At 51.1% G+C, this 20,093-nt stretch overlaps 7 protein-coding genes across 7 annotated transcripts; 5 read left to right on the top strand and 2 right to left on the bottom strand.

Annotated features, from left to right (window-relative positions):
- N7539_004932 (uncharacterized protein) lies at positions 1-567 on the bottom strand (the record flags this gene model as incomplete). Its single annotated transcript, XM_056934534.1, has 1 exon — positions 1-567. The coding sequence occupies one exon, from the start codon at positions 565-567 to the stop codon at positions 1-3; it is 567 nt and encodes a 188-aa protein (XP_056789728.1).
- A 3,731-nt stretch (positions 568-4,298) lies between these two features.
- N7539_004931 (uncharacterized protein) lies at positions 4,299-4,607 on the top strand (the record flags this gene model as incomplete). Its single annotated transcript, XM_056934533.1, has 2 exons — positions 4,299-4,427; positions 4,494-4,607. The coding sequence occupies 2 exons, from the start codon at positions 4,299-4,301 to the stop codon at positions 4,605-4,607; spliced, it is 243 nt and encodes an 80-aa protein (XP_056789727.1).
- Positions 4,608-4,625: 18 nt separating this feature from the next.
- Positions 4,626-4,998, top strand: N7539_004930 (uncharacterized protein; the record flags this gene model as incomplete). Its single annotated transcript, XM_056934532.1, has 2 exons — positions 4,626-4,712; positions 4,873-4,998. The coding sequence occupies 2 exons, from the start codon at positions 4,626-4,628 to the stop codon at positions 4,996-4,998; spliced, it is 213 nt and encodes a 70-aa protein (XP_056789726.1).
- A 4,682-nt stretch (positions 4,999-9,680) lies between these two features.
- N7539_004929 (mRNA-binding protein PUF3) lies at positions 9,681-12,569 on the top strand (the record flags this gene model as incomplete). Its single annotated transcript, XM_056934531.1, has 3 exons — positions 9,681-9,722; positions 9,784-9,928; positions 9,997-12,569. 3 exons carry the CDS (start codon positions 9,681-9,683, stop codon positions 12,567-12,569), a joined length of 2,760 nt encoding a protein of 919 aa, XP_056789725.1.
- Positions 12,570-13,983: 1,414 nt separating this feature from the next.
- cwc21 (U2-type spliceosomal complex subunit CWC21) lies at positions 13,984-14,643 on the top strand (the record flags this gene model as incomplete). The annotated part of the gene is made up of 1 exon (XM_056934530.1): positions 13,984-14,643. The coding sequence occupies one exon, from the start codon at positions 13,984-13,986 to the stop codon at positions 14,641-14,643; it is 660 nt and encodes a 219-aa protein (XP_056789724.1).
- Positions 14,644-15,217: 574 nt separating this feature from the next.
- On the bottom strand, positions 15,218-18,917 carry N7539_004927 (ATP-dependent RNA helicase ECM16; the record flags this gene model as incomplete). The annotated part of the gene is made up of 2 exons (XM_056934529.1): positions 15,218-18,664; positions 18,717-18,917. 2 exons carry the CDS (start codon positions 18,915-18,917, stop codon positions 15,218-15,220), a joined length of 3,648 nt encoding a protein of 1,215 aa, XP_056789723.1.
- Positions 18,918-19,137: 220 nt separating this feature from the next.
- Positions 19,138-19,658, top strand: N7539_004926 (uncharacterized protein; the record flags this gene model as incomplete). The annotated part of the gene is made up of 2 exons (XM_056934528.1): positions 19,138-19,305; positions 19,455-19,658. 2 exons carry the CDS (start codon positions 19,138-19,140, stop codon positions 19,656-19,658), a joined length of 372 nt encoding a protein of 123 aa, XP_056789722.1.
- Positions 19,659-20,093: the final 435 nt, after the last annotated feature.

Here is a 20,093-nt window from a genome sequence, read left to right as displayed (position 1 = left end):
CTACGAGTAGCTCTTCATCTCTCCTTTTTCCTTCAGACCTCCCATGCGCTCAATGTCGAGGGACTGAAAGCGCCCCGAGTCGGTGGTTTGGTATGGGGGCAGCTCCTCGGGGCATGGCTCCAGCCCTACGCTGCCGGCTTCGCTGATGCGAACGACGACGACACGACCCGACTTGCGTCGACCCGCTTCATCCTCCTCCTCGGGGAAGGTGATACGAATCTCGGGGACCGGGCTGGGGGGAGGGCTATCTGAGTTCTGCATGAGAGATCGCTTCTCATCGTAGACGAAGATGGAATCGTGCTTGTGGGCGGTGATGGTCAGGCGGCGTGGATTGCCGGCGACTTGGCCATTGTGCACAGGGAGACCCGAGGCCCTGTTCATCGATTGACGCTTGCGGCGGATGACGAGCAGACCGCCCACCAGGGCAAGGGCGAGGAGGACGAGGACCAGGAGGGAGATCATGAGGTCGACCATGGCGTTGGAGAGGCCGCTGTCGGTGTTGTTGCTGTTGGAATTGGTGTCGGTGTTGCCCGCACTGCGGCGAACAATCTCGTGGAAAGACACCATCCTGTGGGTGGGTGTCGTATGGTGGTTGTCGGTTTGGTGTTGGTGAGTCGATCCCTTGGTGGACCGATGGGCAGGTGGAAAGATGCTGTCTGGCTGTCGACCCGGGCTTTGCAGAATGGAAAGGTCCCGTTGATCAACGTCGAGGAATTTTAGGAGCAAGCGACAGATATCGTGGCGAAGAGGACGTGTGTGGAACTGGCTATGCTCCGTTTGGAATGAATGCAACGTGCAGGTGACTGGACGAAAGTGGGTTGGTCGTGAAGAACAGAGGAATGAGAGGATAGGCCGAATTGGACCAGAGGGCAACGCCGGATTGGGAGTTGACCGTTTAGTGGGAAAGAGTGGACAGCACGGCGCTCAGCTGAAAGAGTGAAGCTGTCGCCTGCTTGGAGGGGGGATTTGAAAAGAATGGAGGGAAGGGACAGCAACGCAAGCTCCAGAGGATGATTGAGGATGAAGGGTGAAGGGTGAAGGGCGAAGTGGAGGGTAAAGAGGGAGAAAGGTTCGGGGGGGGGGGGGGGGTGGGAGAATGAAGGGAATAGCCAGGGGAAAGGGAGAGGGGGAGCAGTGAACCAGTGACCAGAGCAGACCAGAGGAGAGCAGAGGAGGGCAGAGGGACCAGGCTCACAGCTCAAGCCAGGCCGCTTTGGCTCTGGGCCCTGCAGACTCGGGTCCAAGCCTACTGTGGTAGTGTGGTGAGTCGTGACTGTGGTCGGAGTGGGTGTCCTGGTGGACACTGGGGCACTGCTGCGAAGTTACTACTATCAGACTCTTGCTATCTTCGTACTAGTTGGGTGCTCAGGTGCTGTAATAGTCTCTGCCCAGCCAAGGAGTGTCCAGTGATCCAGTCAACGCGCCCACTGAAGCGCGACCACTCGGACAACAACAGCGCCTAGACGTGCGTGACATGGGGCTAAACTGCATCGAGAGAGGCTCGGCCGTCGTCCACCTCCCATAACGCTCGTGATATCCGCCGCTATTTCCTTCTTAGACTTTCCTTTCTTTTTATTTTTGGCTGCGCTCCCTCTCCATCGAGACTAGCTCACCAGTGGACTCGCTAAGCTACCAACGGGCAATTCAATGGGAGCGCCTGGGCTTCTGCTGGGGCTCAAATCCAAACTTCATCAACCCAATAGGCACTCGACGGTCCCTGGCGAGTGGAGTTGAGCGCTCACCAGAACGCGTTCTGATTCCTCAAGCATAGCCGGCTGCGGTCCACTCCAACTATGCTGGTTTGTTATGATCCACATCTCCACCGCCCAACTGCTTCCCCTGAAAATGAACCTGCGCTAGCGCAGGTTCATTTCGGGGCAGGGCGATGGACAATGGACATCATCAAACCAACACTCCGTGTGTCTCCCAAGACTGCGGCCTGGAATCTGGAAGTCATGAACGCGGCTCTCGATATATACACCTAGCTTTAGCAAACTAGTTGATTATATCCATCGAGGACGCTGTGTGCTAACTTGTGGTGCCACATAGAGCCACCATGAAGTAGTGTGCCCGGGCAAAAGGAAGGAGGCATCAGGAGAGCGTCTCTGCAGCAGCACAGGCTACAGAGTACAGAATACAGATTATATGCAGTTTATGCAGTCATGAGTGGGCCTGTTGCTAGGTACCATCTTAGCGACAAATTCCGTGTGTCCGCCATTGACTGTGTAGTTTGTACAGCTGGACAGTGTACGACTGGACATATGTCATGCTGCTCGTGTGCTGGGTTTCAAGGCACAAGATGGAGATTCTTCATGAAATCGGTAAAGGATCGTCATCACAGTACGCCTTCTCCATTTGTTTCCAGAATCCGTTGCAGAAACTTCTCAAACCGGCCCCTGTGGGGCCTCATAGGCTGTGCGTTGCCGCTCACTAGGTGCTCACGGTCGATGATGCAATCCCAAGTCAACAGCTGATCGGGTCGACGGGACCACCGCACACTTCCCGGTCAACGCAGGACAAATCTAGCAGAGGAACTGACTACTTCACCAGTATGAGGATGGTTAGTCGCAGATCTGCTCTCCTTACCGATCTTGTGTACGGTCGGCAAGGGACTGTTGTGGCATCTCCTCGGTAAAGTCAAGCGCATATATCGGGTCTCATGATTGTACTTACTAAGATCGCTAATCTGAGACCACGGTAACTGTCTGGTAGGAGCATAGACAAAAGCCAGGATAAGAGAGCAGTTGTTCTCATTGAGCGTCAAAGGCCGTGTTTGTAGCAAGAGGTGAGCATGGCCGCTTATACTTGGACCTCAGGTCAGGTCAAGAACCAACCGGCGCACTGATGCGTATATGATCCACGTGCAGGAGTCTGTCACGCACGTGTATGTGCTCACGAAAAGAGATGGTCAAATGAAGGTTGCGCCACGTCTAATACATGTAGAGTAGGCTGGTAGATATGTAATGGTGCATACAGAGGCTCAGACTGAATAAGATCAAACTCTTCCACCTGCCCGGCCACTTCCGACCTCATAGCAGCCCAATCCTGGAGATTCGCAACCTTGGTATGGCTACCGTCTGAGCCTAGTCGGTGAATTCTGTCTAATCTGTTCGGAAGAAAACATCGACCATGTCACTTGCGAGATACATATCACATAGTACTACGTACTATCTAGGTAGTAGGTACACAGTACACAGTGCTCTCCACCCTTTTCCAGGCGCTTACGCCGTAGACATTGCTCTGAATAATCCATGTGAAACAGCATGGGCCAGTCATCTTGCCAATCCGTCTGGCACTTCGCTACAGCATTCAAACTCGAACAATCCAATCGGGGAGATGGATGTGCCACCTCAACTGTTTTGCCCGGTACACGCAAAGCATTAATGATAGATAGAGCGGTACGGTCCCCAAGTGGGCAAGTTGTAGGACTTGATTATTGCAGGGCCAGACCTCGAGCTTGTGTGACATTTGTGCCCTATCAAGTCATCTGATCAGGGAGGACGCGCGAACTGGATATCTTCCATCGCCCCCTGTTCTCGAATCCTGTCTAAACGTTACTGATGGGTTCATCAGGTAGCACCAGTCTATAGTGGGGATTGCTGAAAAAGCTCGAGATTGAGGGTGGGATTGCTACATGGAGGTCAAAAGATCTATGGACCTTAGCTAGTAGTCTGTCTAGGAACCGGCGGAATCAAATGCTAGATACAACCAAGCCAGAGTCTTATCTAGTGAATCATTTTCAATCACGCACTGTAGTCTGAGAATTCTCATCGTCGCGCTGTCGATTGCCTCGACTCCGACGGAAATTCAAAAGGGCAGCCATGCCAAGACGTAGAAAGCAGACTGCACGTGAAGAAGTGGATTTTGAGTTGACCGACGAACTTTCCAAGTCAATATGCGGTGAATCAATGATGACGAAGGCACCCAGACTGCCACCCCAGCCGGCAAAGCCCACGTAGACTAGCTTGGAATCAGGTCAGTTCCTGGACACGTCGTGTCGAATGATGTGGCCGACAATACTACTTTTGCACCTAATGGGGAGAAAACTCCATGGCGCCAACCGATGAGCCATCAGCTACCACGGATAGTTTCATGCCGCCAGAATCACTACCGACCGCGGACGCCGCAAAATAGACCTGTCATCTGGTTCTCAAGATCCGAGCTGCGTTGGAAAAGGATCTTGCCACAGACCCGATATTAATGTCTCCTGGAATATCATGTCGAAGAGCATAGAAATGTTCAACATAATTATCTAGCCAGATCTACACGAATCAACCCTTGGTTGATGGAGGATCGCCATGATACTCGGAAACAGGACCCGGGAGCTAATCTTCTATCCGCGATCCCGAGAAATCATTGTCGCAGAGTGGAAGTGTTTGCGTGACCAAGAATCGACAGAGATGGGAAATGCAACGAAAAATCCCAAAGTTTAGCTTTAAATTCAATCATTCAATCATGTGGAAAACGCTTCAGTGGTCCATCCCTCATTTGAGGAAGTAATCGCCCTGCTTGCTCAGCTCACCAGGCCCGAGGACCAGCCAAGTGCTGTTCAAAGTTTGCTTGCATCATCCACGAAAAGGCTGCGTTGGGCCTCGGAAAATATCTGAGAGAGCTCCGTCAGAGGTATGGTGGTCAAGTGTGATAGAAATATTACTACAGAATTTTTGTGTGGACTCACCGACTACAAAGTACACAAAGTACACGAGCTTCTAGTATCTCATAGTTCAGTCGTCCGATCTTTCTGCTCCTAGGCCCCATAGGCTAGTCCTGTTCGGCCCCTCTCGTGTTCTCACGTCACAAATCCTAGGCATCGCTCTTGCTTGAGTATGGCGTTGCCTGCTGCACGAAGAGAAGCTCTCGATATGACTCTAGTTGGACGAGTACTTTTCCAAGTTCAAGAATGATCAAACAAAAACGACCGTAGCCTGCTCGGTGGAGTCTGTAGAGACGCCGGATAGGAAGTTGAAGAGCTTCGCATCGATAAATACACCGTACTGAAAGAGATTACGACGGAAAAAAAAAGACTTTACGACCTATAGTCTTTAGCTTCTTACTATAGAAGTGCTACCTACGTCTGGCTTCTTCGCTCCTTTCTAGAATACGACTTTTCGATGTTGACGCACGGATCGGTCTTCACACATGGTGATGTCAGAACTAGGTGTCTAGTGATAGATCAGTGAAGTAGGACTATGACTGCGGCAAATTCGTTGTTACTGGAGACATCGACTGGAAGTAGAGTGTCTTCTCCTCCTTCTAATATGAATATACAGTTCTAACACGCACTCTGAGTCTAGCAGGTGAGGCCAACTGGTACCTATAAGGTACCCTCCAGGGAGCACCTCTCCGTCGCAGCATCCTGTGCGATGGCGCGTGGACAGTATTTGGCACATATACCTCCGAGATACATGATCCATATAGCCCAATAGGTCTTGGACAGACCCGTTGTTGATGAGAGCTCGAGTTCATATTTTCAAGTATTCGAAGGCCCTAGTTACGTAGAGATCTCGATTGCTTGGTTGCCAAGTGGAAGTCTGGTAGCATTAGCTGCCCTGAGTGTATTGTAATCCGAGCCATAATAACGCCCGTGTTGTGAGACTCCCCATCGACAATCGCCGACACCTTTTATGTAGATTGACTTCACATTGATACACCAGTACATTTTGACAGACTGTTGTTCTCACTGACGATCAGCCGCTGTGGATCAAATATCCTGACCATATAAGAACCGATTTGCGGAGATTCGCCCTGCCAACTTGCGACATCAGAACCAACTTGAAGTGTGCCCGGTCCTCTAAATTAGGTCTCCATAGGAAGTAGATTGGGTATAATCAAAACATCAGGGCATTTGCCCGACCCACGGCAATGCAAGGGGTTATCTCGGACCTGGGAACCACTCGTCAAACACTCTCAGACAATCATAATGACCTGAGTAATCAATCACCTTGATAACCTAAGACTCATGGGGTATCATCACATTAAGGTCGCCCTTGACTATTGTACCTATGTGCTGTTGCTCCTTTCAATTTTCCAGCGGTGTCCTTCCTATAGTTGTGTTGCTGGCTAGCTTGGCTATGAAGATGACCTCATAGTTGCTCGCTGTGTTCGGTATCGGCCGAGTTGTTTGCTGATTCCTTTGGAAGGCGACACGCCATTGGTGTTGCAAGCCGGACCATATCATCGAATCAATACTGCCCGCCCAGTTCGGATGAAAATCACAGCCAGCGCGCTTAGTCTTCATTGAGCTGGGCGTGGTCCATCTTGCAAATCCTGCAATCAACATGCAATACAATTTGTCTAAGAAATTTCTGAGAGCCCAAGTGATACACCTCGATTCCACCATCTGTGAGTGAAGCAGATGTTATATAGAGACGCGTTGATTCTGGGCTACTAGGTACCCTCATGGAAGGGTCAAGTCCCGTCCGCGCCCAAATCAAGTAGTCGCTCAATGAGGTCCTCGATGAATTGCAAGTCTTGGGAAAGTGGAAAGAGAGTTTCCATACCTACTTTTGCCCCCTTCTAGAGTAAGTCTGCTCCCATGACCTCTTTAGAGTATTGCTTCCTGTCGGTCACCGCCCGTGTTTGGACTTAGGGTTGTGTATATTTCCTGTGTGTATATCATCCAGTAATAGAGGAGTGCCGTATTTTCGCCACTAGTTAAACGAAAAGTGACCGCCTCCTATTCGAGATCATGCCATTCGAGTAGAAATTCACTCAAGTTCACGGTTTCTACAGACCGAAGCTTGGGAAGCCGGGTCGACAAGCCGTAAGTTCTGACTAGCAAGTTAGCTATTACTGCACAGTCAGATGGGCCGCTTTCGGGTCCATGTTATCACCTCTGATGAACCAAGGGTCCGAGTTAGCGCGCTGAGTGGGCCCCGATCGGTCCCCAGTTTTAGGGCTGTCGGATTATCGGATACATACTGTATCTCCTGTTCCTTTGGCCAGACTAAGTGCGTTTATACACAAGTACGGGCATCAGCCCGAACCAATATCGAGCAACCACCCGTCAGGTATGTTTGAAGTAGGTCTCGCTGAATTGGGGGCTCGCTATACAATGATCATCATGTTCAGCGCTCTCCTGGAGGGCAAGGTTGAGAATAGCTCAGAGCTGACGAGGTGTTCTTGCAATACGGTCGCAATTGATCTCGACGATACCGAGAACATCGTCCTTGCTATCTGCTCGAGCGCGTGCGATGAGCTCGGCAGTCTCACATATTGTATCCAGTAAGCAAGCGCTTCTTTATCCCCTGTCCTAAGTCGGTAGCCATGACCCGCACGACGCACCCACCTGGCTCGGTCTCTCTTTCGCCTGGTCCGTGGAACTCACCTCCGATCATGCCAGGACGCGAGCAACGTGGACTGCCAGGAATACTTGACCGGAAAGAAAGATTGAGCAAGTTTGGGATGGGTGACTTCATGTTTTCACCTACTGGCGCATCTCTGGCACTTTATACGGTCGCCCATGGAGGGAAAACTGAATAGCCAGCTCTCTATGTATGTTCATAGCCATGGTCAGACTAGCGGTCAGCCCTGGTCAACCGACGTAGAAGGTAGCATCTGATTTCAATTCGTTGCATCAAAAAGAATGTTCCGCCAGGTTCCCAAAGAACTTCAACAACAGCAAGTCTGATGTGTTCTAGGCATGTGAATGGGTCTCGCGAAATCCAGGCAACGCAGAAAGCTTCCCAGCTTGTCATTAAAAGATCACCAGGGCCGGGAGAGCTTGATCGGTCGCGGCGGAAGTTCGAGACCACGAAGCAAACAGAGAACAAAGAAGAAGAAGAGAGGCTCTTGATGTGCCGCGGTTGTGATCAGTATTGACTTTCTGTATCTGAGCTCTTCGCTCTTGCTACCCTGGAAGGGTTCAGCGTACGAGTAACAGGTCAATAACAAGTCAACAACACCATTTGAGTACACATGGTCGCATTGGATACTGGGAACGAAGTTTAAGAACAGATGACGATGACATGGACTGTAATAACAATACCGTACCGAAGCTTAGTGCACCGCCTCCGTTTCGGGCCAGGCCCTGACTAAACTTTCATCGACATTATTTCATCCACACCGAGCCAAGGCGGCCCGCTGGAGGGATTGGCCATATCATACCATACCGCCTTGGTATCGATCGGCCTCGAGTCCACTCCGCTTAAGCAAGTCGGACTCGAGTCCTCGCTCCAGACTGGACGAAAGGACTCGATTAAATACATATACCGAACCGCTACTGTACAGCCTCCATTACAACAAGCGGCTGATCTGCTCCTCCACCCAAGCATCATTTTCTGCCCATTTGTCTTATCTATCATTTTTCCATCTGGGCCTTCTGTTTTCCCTTTTCCCCGTTTTAAAAAAGGCTTTTCGCGCGTTCGTCCTTGTCGTCTGCTTTGATTCTATACGAGTGACGCTGGAGCGCTTCAATTCCTCCCGTTCAAACCATCGTATCGTCTCCTGCTCATCATCACCTAACGCTAATACCTCTCCGATCCGCCTGGGTCCCTTTGGCCCTTGGCCGCGATATCAATTGCGAAAGGGAGACGATAGCTGTAAGCTGGACCGTCGTGCTGCCGCTCTGTGTGACAGCGAAACTCTTCTTATGCTCGGTGCTTGGTCGCTCACATACATTCCCAATCATCGATCCACTAGGTAGAACTCTCCATCCGACCTTCTTTGGCTATTCGCACCGCATTCCTCTGCCCGACTATCTTCTAGTTAACCCTTCGTCGGCCGCGAGTGCTCCCTTTCCGCCCATCTCGAATCCCATCATCCCCTCCTAATTATCCCTCTATACGATATCCATCCGTCATCCCTTGCGCATCGCTCCCTTTAAAGTCCTAGGCCTCCTCCGGGTCCACCTCGACCTCCTCCTAGTTGCCCGTCCATTCTTGGGGAAGCTCTCTGCAATAAGTGTGCTGGGAAGATCGACAAGCTGAGAGATTCCTGGAGCATGCACGGAGTAGAGTAAAACGTTGCGACGTCTTTCTGCGGTCTGGTCGTGATAATTCCAGGCAGCCTCGAGCGGCGGCCTGACTGCATTGGCAAACGAAAGGGACAATTGCCCCGTCAAACTTATACGGCCTTGCGTCTTCATTGGCCTTCTCGTGGTGAAGCTGTTGCGTCCTCATTGGCCTCCACGCCGTGACGCTTTTGCGCCGTTGTGGTTCAAACGCCTTGCCCTAGGGAAAAGAATTTATCAAACCCACGCTCCTCAACTTTTTCTTTCTTTCCTTCTTCTTTTTCTCTCCTCAAAACCAACTTTCCTTTCCCAGTTCGTTTCGTATCCGCTCACTTTTCCAAGACTCGCTCATCTGTTCCAGTCGAGCTCTTCGAGATCATCGGCTCCGCGTCTTTCACATCCCCTCTCTGACTTGGTCTTCTGTACCAAACCATTTCTGTAAGTGCCATCTCCTCCATCTCGCAGAGCCGTCCCCCGCTTCCCTGCTCCGACTCAGTAGACCGTCGTACTTTGGCTTGGTATCGAACCAAGATTGATGAAATTGATGAACTGACCCTGTGTCAAGTCTGTCGACTCGCACTGTTCTCCAGTGTCTAGCATCAAGCATCAACAGACATCACAATCCCCTTCCACTCTTTGGTCATCGATTGGACAGCCACAGTGACAATCTGATCCTTGTCCTCGAAGACACATACTGCAACCTTCCCACACGTCCGCGGGTGGTTAACACATGGCTTCGGCGATGGGTACCAAGACCGGTGGCGTGAACAACGTAAGTAAAATCCCAAATGAGGGGGTCGATGGTCGAGGCTGGCTTTAACCAACCATCTCAGGTTCGATCGAATCGAGGCAACATGAACGCCTCCAACATGAGCAATGGTCAGGCTCGTGGTCCCCAGGTCAATGGCCTGGGTGATAGTAACAACCGACTGAACGCTATCTGGAGTGATAACCACCGCACAGACGGACATGGACAACGTATGTCATGAACCAACCCCGCATCCATCAACTTGAATTGTTCAGGCAACCAATACTGATGGCCATAGAAAACAACAACCCCCAGCCTCGATATGAGGCCAAGTCCGGCTCCGGTTCGCTGCTGTCGGAATCTGAAGTCTGGGCTGGACGTCCCCACTTTCCGTGGAACAACGGCAACACCTCCAGCCTGCGCATGGGCCAGGCTCAAACCACTCAGATGGCGACAAGCCCTGCCCTTCGACGCACAAGCGACCTGAGTGCGGGCATGCTCAACGATCACTCTGATCAATCCTACTTCGCTTTGCCACGTACCGCCGGCATGAGTCAGGCTACTGGCCCTGCCAGTCAACGACCCTACCTTCACTCGGGATCCGAAGGTGTCTCCCCTTCTGGAGAGGCTCTCACTTTCAATGCTTTCGGCGGCATTCGCAACGGCGATGGACGTTGCCAACAAGTCACTTCTAATGCGCAGGGAAGCAGCCCTTTGGTAGCGTCATTCCCTGCCAACTCGCCCTACGGCAGTGGCTTGGATGCAACCCGCACTCACAACGTGCCCAAGGGACATCTGGGCTTGGGCGTACCGGATCGTACATCTCCCCTGAACAGTCGATCTCCATTCACGCAAATGCCCCAGAATACGACGTCATATGTGCAGCAACGTCCCTCGAATGAAAGTCGCATGTCCTACAACTCTGATAAACAGAGCTCCGACGTACGGTATGGCGGCAGCGTGGTGCAGATGGGTGCACGTTCCAACCAGTATCAGATTGACGACAGCGGTTATCAAACCCATGGTGGGGCCCAGAGACCCACGACTGCGTCGCAAACATCGTTGGACGGGTCTGTGCCACGGGTTACGGGTCAGAACCCCGATGAGGTGCGCTATCAGTCTCTTGTCGCGCTCAGTGCGCAAGCTGCCAGAGACTTGCAAGTTGCATACCATGGCCGTGCCCAAGCGCGCGATCTCACAACAATTTCCCCAAGTACCTACAGTCACATCTCTGGTAGCCCCATGTACCTTGATACTGACAGCCCAACTTTGCACATCGCCGCACAGCAGCGAATCAACGAGAGACTCTCCTATGAGCGCAGACTCTCGGCTTACTCGGATCAAGCAACAGGCCACAGTCTCCCCACTCCTCGTATGCACCTCTCCCCGACATACGATTACCACAATTATCAGGCCGCGCATTTGCACAATCTGCAAAACTTCTACCCTGTTGGCCACATTGCTCGAATGAACTCCACCGCTCAAGGTTCCCGCAACCTTCGCGACTTTGACCCCTCCCAGAGTATCCGCAGCCCATTGCTCGAAGATTTCCGAGCGAACAGTAAAAACAGCAAGCGTTACGAACTCAAGGACATTTACGGCCATGTCGTGGAGTTCAGTGGTGACCAGCATGGGTCTCGCTTCATCCAGCAAAAGCTGGAGACCGCTAACAGTGACGAAAAGGATCAGATCTTCCGTGAGATCCAGGAAAACTCCTTGCAGCTCATGACCGATGTCTTTGGCAACTATGTCGTTCAAAAGCTGTTTGAGCATGGCAACCAGAGCCAGAAGAAAGTTCTGGCCAATCACATGCGTGGTCATGTCCTCGCTTTGTCAACTCAAATGTACGGCTGCCGTGTGGTACAGAAGGCACTGGAGCATGTCTTAGTCGACCAGCAAGCCGCTATTGTCAAAGAGCTGGAGAATCACGTCTTGAAGTGCGTCCGTGACCAGAATGGCAACCATGTCATTCAAAAGGCTATTGAGCGCGTGCCGTCGCAATATGTGCAATTCATCATCGACGCGTTCCGTGGTCAGGTCAACCGCCATGCCGCACACCCCTACGGATGCCGCGTGATTCAACGCATGTTGGAGCACTGTTCCGAGTATGATCGCGAGTCTATCCTCACTGAACTGCATTCGTCCACCGCACTTTTGATCCCTGACCAATTCGGTAACTACGTCATCCAGCATGTTATCGAGAATGGAGACCCTAAGGATCGAGACAAGATGATCGCAGTCGTTATGTCCCATTTGCTGGAATTCTCTAAGCACAAGTTTGCCAGCAATGTGGTTGAGAAGAGCATTGAGTTTGGTGACGAGTCCCAGCGTCGCTGGATCATCGCTAACCTGACTTCGACTAACGAGCGCGGTGAAGGTCCACTGTTGGGTCTTATGCGTGATCAATACGGTAACTACGTCATTCAAAAGGTTCTCGGTCAGCTCAAGGGCGCCAGACGTGAGGCTCTTGTCGACAAGATCAAGCCTTTGCTCAGTCAGTTGAAGAAGTTCAGTTATGGCAAGCAGATCGTGGCCATTGAGAAGCTTATCTACGACCCTAGCTCTCCATCTACCAGCTTGATGACGCGCTCTTCAACCACGCCACCCAGCTCTCAGAAACCATCGCCTCTGTTTTTGAAGCGAAGCATGGCTGGTATTCACCACTCGTCCAGCCCTACTTATGAGGTCAGCAGTCCAATTACCCCTCCCTTGATTGAGCACCGCGCCTCTTTGGCTTTGGAGTCCTCTTTCAAGGCCAAGGGACTGTGTCACGGCACTGTGAAGTCAATCTCCAGTTCGGAATCCAGCTTGGAGTCCAGCCTAGACTCCAGCCCGGATGCTGGCGTCCCAATTCGTGTCACTGGCCATTAAGTCCTCTGTGACTCCAACCTTTACCCCTCTATCTTTATCCTACCACGCAAACTGCCGATCAGCCTCCATATCTCTATCCATATGCATTATGGTGCATTCATTACCGGAGTTGTGACACCCTTTTAGCGGGTCTGGCGTGACTTGTTGCCTACTCTCGCCACTTGTTCTCCCATCCAAGACAAGTCGCGCCAGCCTTACGGCTACCTTGCTTCATTGTTACTCTTATCTTTTACCAGCCTCTTTACTGGACACGGATCGACCTTTATTCTCTTTGTGACGTGATTCGACCTGTCTATTTATTTTTACTTGCCTTGATGACGGTGTCCGCTCACGACTTACTTCACATCATCATCATTGTCAATTCTTCATCTTTTACGGCGCGGCTATCGGAACATCAGGAATCGGCGTCTTCGTGTACTTTCCGCTTTGGGGATACAAAGGTCGCTCAAAAATTTACGGACCTGGCTCAGATTGGATTTGAACATGCCATTTCGAATCCCCACACACGCATGTCCTCGTGGCTATCTTCTTCTCTGTCTCTTTTCACGATCTTTGGCATATGACTTGAGAACAGGGGCTTGCTCTTCAACGGAACGACATCGAAGATACCGCATCAACCCACTGCTAATCCTTACGTTCTTCTGATTGTTGTCATTATTATCCCCATTATCCTCGCATGGCCCGGTTCTTTCTTGTCTTCTTGGGGTTTCTTTCTTCTTTGTTGTCTGTTTCTGGATTCCTTTCTTGTCTGGATTTATTTGCCCCAAGAACGACATGCATATTGCTACAGGATGGATGGACCTTGCTTACCAGGTGTATATTCTTATGAGCTATCTCTTATGGCTGGATGTATTGCTATCCTAGCTATTCTCTTACCAATACCACCACCAATTTCCCAGCCAACCGCATCTTTTCTGTAATTCCACTGAAACTCGGCCAGGCTGATGTTGCATTGCCTAGATGGTGAATACCATGGCTATGATTCTCGCTTGCGGAGTTGCAACCCATGCATCCAGGATAGTAGCAGACCCGATCTACTTCCATCCGCCAAATCAGCTCGACCACCCGCAGGTTCTTTCTTTACATGTAGCTCCGTTCCGCCGCCACAGAACCTCACGTGACCTGAGAGATAAGATAGCAGGACCCACCCGAAAGCAATCGATTCCATTTGGCATTTATTATCACGCTCTCATGAAATTCAATATACTTGTCTGAGTGTCCAGTGACCCGACTAACCGCTACTCAATCAGAATATCTGGTTCCCCTGGCGATTCTCGCCAACTGCAGCTGTTCGAATCTTGGTGATTCAGAATTTGTCCCGACTCTCTGATTGCACTACATCAAGGGAACCGCCCAGTTCGCGACAACTTCGCGCCACAATCTCCTACTCAAATTTGCGAATCTGCTCGCCAGAATGTCTTCAAATGTCGGTCTGTCTACACCACGCGGTAGCGGCACATCAGGCTACGTGCAACGCAATGGCGCCTTTCTCAAACCTCGTGCAACCGGTGTAGGCGCACCATACCCACCTGTTTCCGGCGCCAACGGCCCTCCAGATCGTGCCTTTAAGCAGCGACTCCCCGATAAGCAGATCCTCGGGCACGACCGTCGCCGCGCAATCGAAGTCACCGTGATGGAAGAGCGTGAGCGCCTCGAAGAAGCCAACGAACGTCTCGAAGAGGCGCAAGCCGAGTCCAAATCCAAGGCCAAGGCCAAGAAACAATCTCAGCCGCGAAGCGAAGACACCAAAGACGGCGGGGAAGAAGAAGAGTCCGGAAGCGGAGTGACCGAGCGTATCCTGAGCGAGGAGGAGATTGACGAGCGATGCGATGCTCTACGACAACGTTTGCTGAAGGAATTGGAGGAAGATGACGCAGAAAATGCCGCTGGTGGCGCCGCGCGCGGCAAGAAGGTCGCGCCACTAGATCGGAGACAATTCAAGACGTATCAGGTGCACGAGCTTGCTGAAGCCAAGATTGAGGAGAGTGAGCGGTTACGGAAGGCTTTGGGGTTGCGGGAGGATAGGGAGACGGGGGAGATTACGAGTAAACGTTTTGAGAGACGCCGGGATTAGAGGCCTTTTTTAAGCCTCGATATGGCTGTAGGTCATCTCTACCTCTTCAGTTTTTCGCGGCGTTTTTCTGGGGCAGACTGGATCTTTTACTGATTATGAATTCGTGAGCACTTGATCTTCGCTTGACTTTACACCTGTACATAACTGAAAGCAGAATTCAGCATGCATGGCCTGGTTCAAGTGGCGTTCATACCGGGTCTGCTATTTAATTTATGACCTCGTGGCCACTTCAAACATGTTCTCCGTTGTATGTATGGATGCTCTTCCAGACATGATACTCAACCCTCGTTATAAGTGCGAAGTTCCAACACACTACAGTCTTACAGCAGCCACCTTCCGGAACCTTTGAACGTCTGCAAAATCACTTGTTGCCTCGAGATGGCAAAAGCAGAGACAAACGGAGAAGTGCAAAATCGCCGACAATGTTGACTATACCTGAGAATTGCGAAAGGATTTCGGATCCTGGTAAGCTTTTCAACGAAATTGTACACATAAAGACATAATCATGTGATAGGGTGTTTCGCTTTTCCTTTGAAGAGGAATCATGTTCTAATGCAGAAAACATTAAGAGTCATCATGCTACAAACTTCTCGATAACCCAACCTTCCCTGGGGTCCTTCCGCTGTACCACTTTCTTCGCCGGCAGCGGCCATCCGGTGCTTCCAGAGTCACCTACAAGTGACGGCACAACCCAGCATGACCGGCGCTGAGGGATCCCCCCCAATAGCTCGGTCTTTCCCACGGGTTTGCCATACTCAATGAGCGGTGTATCGTGGGCAATCGCCGCTAGCTGCGCGCCGCTTGGTGCCACTAGAGGGAACATTCGAATCTTGGGCGTCTGTCCCGAGAGAGGCGCCGCAGCAGATTGCTGCAGGTGCGAATATATGATGTATGGTGGCATTTCCTTCGGTGTGAGTTTGGCCAGAACCGAAGTTGGGTGAACGAATACGGCTCGCTCGGCAATGTCGTCTGCATGTCGCTCACGCGATCGGAAAAGAGTGAGGTATGGCACATCGATAGCGCGACGAGGTGCGCGAGGTATCTCAGGAGGCACGGGGGCCAAGTCAGCGCGAATGGCCACGTGATCAATGAAGCCAGCTGTGACGATTTGTTTAATTGCCTTGAGCTGCTTAGGCGACGGCTCGGGCAGCTTCGCCGAGTATGTGCCAAGGAGCCCTGGATTATTTGACCGGACGATGTCTGAGAGTTGGTGCCGCAGCTGCGATGCTTCTTTGAATGCCTTCGCGCGGAGGAACATCTGCTCACAAAATGCCTCTCCATCGGGAGCATAGGCGTAGGCACAGATGGCGGAGAGATACTTCAAAGCGTCACTTGTGTCGTCATGTTTGCTTAACAGACGGTGAACACGAGCGAAGTCCTTTGAGCGCTGCTCACGCTCAGTGTCTTCAATACGATCTGCGTTTGTGTAGATCTTCTCATCTTCAGTGTCACTCGTGTCCGAGTCCAAACCTGGACCTTTCTTCTTATCCTTCAACTGTTGCATTTGCATCTCGTTGCCGGGTAATTGATTTTCTGAGACAAACAAGTCGCCTACAGCGAGACCCGCGACAAGAGCGATTACGTATGGCATGCAGCCATGTTGGTGTCCAATGTAGAGCATCTTGCCGAAGCGTGGCGAAAGCGGATATGTGGACAGACGGCGACCGATCTGAGTAACTTGACCACTGCTGGAAAGGGCACCAAGGTTTTTCAACAGCTTTTCTGCCTTGGCGATACCTTGGCGACTGGGAGGAGTCGGAAAGGGGAAATTGATCACATTGTGAAGGCCCATGCTCTTCATCTGGAGAACGACACCCTCAATTGGGGTACGCAGAATCTCAGGGTCGGTATAATCGGCAAAGTCGGCCTCGTAGACCGCAGAAGAGTAGAGTCGGTAACAGTGGCCGGGGCCCGTTCGACCAGCTCGACCAGCGCGCTGGTTCGCGCTGGCCTTGCTTATCCAGCCGATTCGGAAATTTTGCACACCAGTCGACAGATCATATTGTTTCTCCTTTGATCGACCGCAATCGAAAACATATTTGATGCCAGGAATGGTAAGTGATGTCTCCGCCACATTAGTGGCGAGAATGATGAGGCGTGAGTTATCTGGAGGCGCTTCGAACACCTTCATTTGTTCCTTAGTCGGCAGCTGCGAATACAACGGCAAGACGTGGACCTTTGTCGAAGAGTCCATAGCTTCTTCCCCAAGATCAAACCCTTCATCATCCTCTGGCTCGTCAAGACCGGTGATTTCCAGATCATCCTCGTCATCCCCTGCATGATCCATGTCCATGCCGCCGAGCTCCAAGTCTTCGGCTTCTAAAGGTGCTTCATTTGCATTTAGTTGCACCTTAGCCTGCGCCGTCTCAAGACGTTCCGTAGATTTAAAGGCCTGCTTGAGCTTTTTCGACAGAAGCCGAATCTCGTTTTGACCAGTCAAGAAGACGAGCATCCCTCCTGCGGGAAGTTTTCGATGGCCCCGGGAGACCTTGCGGAAAGCTTCCTCCACATAGTCCCTTTGAGTCCGACGCGCAAAGTGAACGGTCACTGGATACTGGCGACCTTCCGCCTGCACCAAAGGCGGCGGGCCATCTCGGAACAAGCTCGGGTTCTCGGTGAAATCCGAAATCCGAAGCGTAGCAGACATGATCACGACTTTGAGAGGCTTCACAGACGGATCCTCCTCGCTCATGGACTTGCGAAGGTCAACAATGCGACTGACCATTCCGATGAGAATGTCCGTGTTGACGCTTCTTTCGTGCGCTTCATCAATGATCAACACGGAGTACTTGCGCAGAGCGAAATCATCTGCGATTTCACGAAGTAAAATACCGTCTGTCATGAACTTGATCGCGGTCTTCTTCGATACCGTAGTTTCGAATCGAATCTGGTAGGACACCTGATCGGAGAACTGGCCCAATTCTTGGGAGACGCGGTTCGCCATACTCACAGCAGCAACTCGGCGAGGCTGCGTAACACCAATCATGCCCGGATTTGGACTATCCGGATTGCCAAAGCCAGCTTCGAAAAGAAACTGAGGCAGCTGGGTTGTCTTACCGCTACCAGTAGCACCCCAAATGACGACCACAGCGTTGTTGTAAATTGCTTCCATGATTTTCTGTTCTTCGCCGACAACTGGGAGGCCGAGACGAGACGACTGGATTTCCTCAGAACGGTCAACGTGGACACTAAATGCCTTTCGGAACGGGTTTCCAGTTGTTACTTCGAGTTCACGCGGAAGAGGCTCTTCAATCTCCACAGTGTTTTGAGGTTCTTTCCTCGGTGGTGCGAAGGCTTGTTGCACATGTTCGTGAACAAGGGGTCCCTCAGCAGGGTTGAAGCCCACAGCTTCGTTGATTTGTTGTATAGCCCATGATTTGAATGCTGACTCGCGTGGCTTAATACGGTGATCGTTCTCGTCGGTCGTCGAGTCTTCACTTCCTTCATCGTCATCGTCACCCTCCGAGTCCTCCTGTTCCTCCTCCTCATCATCGTCGTCGTTGTTGTTGTCGTCTTCCCCATCCTCCTCTGAAGTATCAGAGAAAGCTGTCAAGTGTGCATCTGCGAGGTCTCCTTCTGATGAATCTTCAATATCAGACTTCTCAGAGACATCATCTTGCTCATCTCCACTTGGCGTTTCTTCGCCTGACTCAAAACCTTCCCACGATGGCTCAGTGGCAGGCGCCACTGAAATCTTTCGCTTCTTTGTGCGCTTCCGCTTTTTGATGACCGGAAATCCGTCTGCTCCAAGCTCAAGAGGGCGCTTCAATCCGCTTCCGACAGGTCTGGTGGGTATTTGAGGCTTTGCTCCCGGAGTTGACTGTAAATCGATGTCGGAGTCATCGGAGTCGCCTGCAGCCCGACTTTCCTTCGGCGCATGTATCCTGACCGAGTCTTGTATGCCAGGCTGCCTTTTCCGCTTCCCTAGATCTCTCGAAGTTTGTAGCCCCGATGTGTCGACATTGGCTTGCGCTAGCTTCTTCAGAAGCTCGACGTTCTCTTCTTTTTTGAGTTTTGTTTCCTGTGGGGGTCAGTGCTCACTCCCAGCAAAAAAATCGACAATTCAAACGCACAATGTACTTCTCCAATCTCTTTTGCTTCTTTGAAGAGACATTTGTGTTCTGTTCTCGAAGTTCATCCCGCAGCTTTTGTCTGCGCGCCTCTTTTTCGTCTTTGGAGACCGGCGCTAGCTCCGCAACATTGGTGTCGACTGGCGCGCTCGTGTCCTGGCGTCGGTGTTTTTGCTTTCGCTGCCTTGGTACAAATTTAGGCATTTTGATTGAAGGGGACCTTTTCAAATAACTGATTTCACAGTCGAATATTGTCACTCTTGTTATTTTCGATCACCAGAAAAAAAGTCGACGAAGCCCATAGGCGGTGCGTTTCTGCCGGACAAAGTCTTGGGGGTTGTTTCCCACCGCCTTCCAGCTCTCGAAGCGAGCATCAATACCATGAATATGATATTGATTGACTTGATTCTGACATTCTAGAAGAATGGCCTCTACTCGTGGACCCTGGGGAGAGCATCTCAATCTTCCCTTTCCGGCTGCCACAAAACAGGTAGCTGGTCATGTGGAGGGTGTGAAGACCGACGTCATGGTCGTCAGTTTCAGCGACAAGATCATGCTCACTGTGTCTCAAGAAGGCCGGCTATCTCATTGGGTACGTACAGTTATTCCGAGATTAACCCGCATATCGGCCATGTCTGACTGTCACAAGCTTCATGTTCCTCTTGAAAATACGAATCCGGTGACTGAAGGCATGCATGTTTTCTCTGAAAGTACAGAGGACAACCTCCTACCGCATAGTAGCCTGACGGCAACATCAATTCTGGGGGCTACGGTGCTGGACAAGACACGTTAGGCCAACTGCTTGCACGACAGATCGCCACAGCTATTGCGGTGAAGTCACCTTCTGAGAAGCGCCTTCTTGTTGTCGGGCTGGGGCTGAGGAACGCAAACTTAGAGCGCGATTCCTTCTTCGCAATTATTGATCTTGTTCTGCAATGCATCTAAAATTACCATCCTTCACAAGAAATGAATCTCCGGTGATGGAAGTCCGGATTTGAGTGATCTTTCCATGAACTGTATCTAGCGCACTGAGATCCAACCATGTAAATTCCGTCTTGGGCGATTTGATTTTGCGTTGCTAACGTGTAAACAACAGACGTAGTTTCTCTACCGATTGTCGAGCACCGTCCACCAAATGGCTGCAATTGCGCGTCTGGATATCAAAATCACATTCAGGTTCCAACAAACATGTTTGATTGAATGAGAACCTAATTTGACAAAAAGGAGAAAGGAGGTGCGAACGAGAGCCTGAATTTTTGACGCCAAAGGGGTATCGACCAATGTCCCGAGTCGTACGCAATGACAAAAAGATGTAGTAATGTACAGTACAGGGCGGTGTGAGTATCTGTGATTTCAATTGAGGACACCATGCTGGGAGGT

This window comes from Penicillium diatomitis, assembly GCF_028827545.1.
Source record: "Penicillium diatomitis strain IBT 30728 chromosome Unknown utg000005l_segment0_segment0, whole genome shotgun sequence".
Lineage (NCBI taxonomy): Eukaryota > Fungi > Ascomycota > Eurotiomycetes > Eurotiales > Aspergillaceae > Penicillium > Penicillium diatomitis.
Note: the sequence above shows the minus strand (reverse complement) of the source record. Positions and strands in the feature narration are given on the sequence as shown.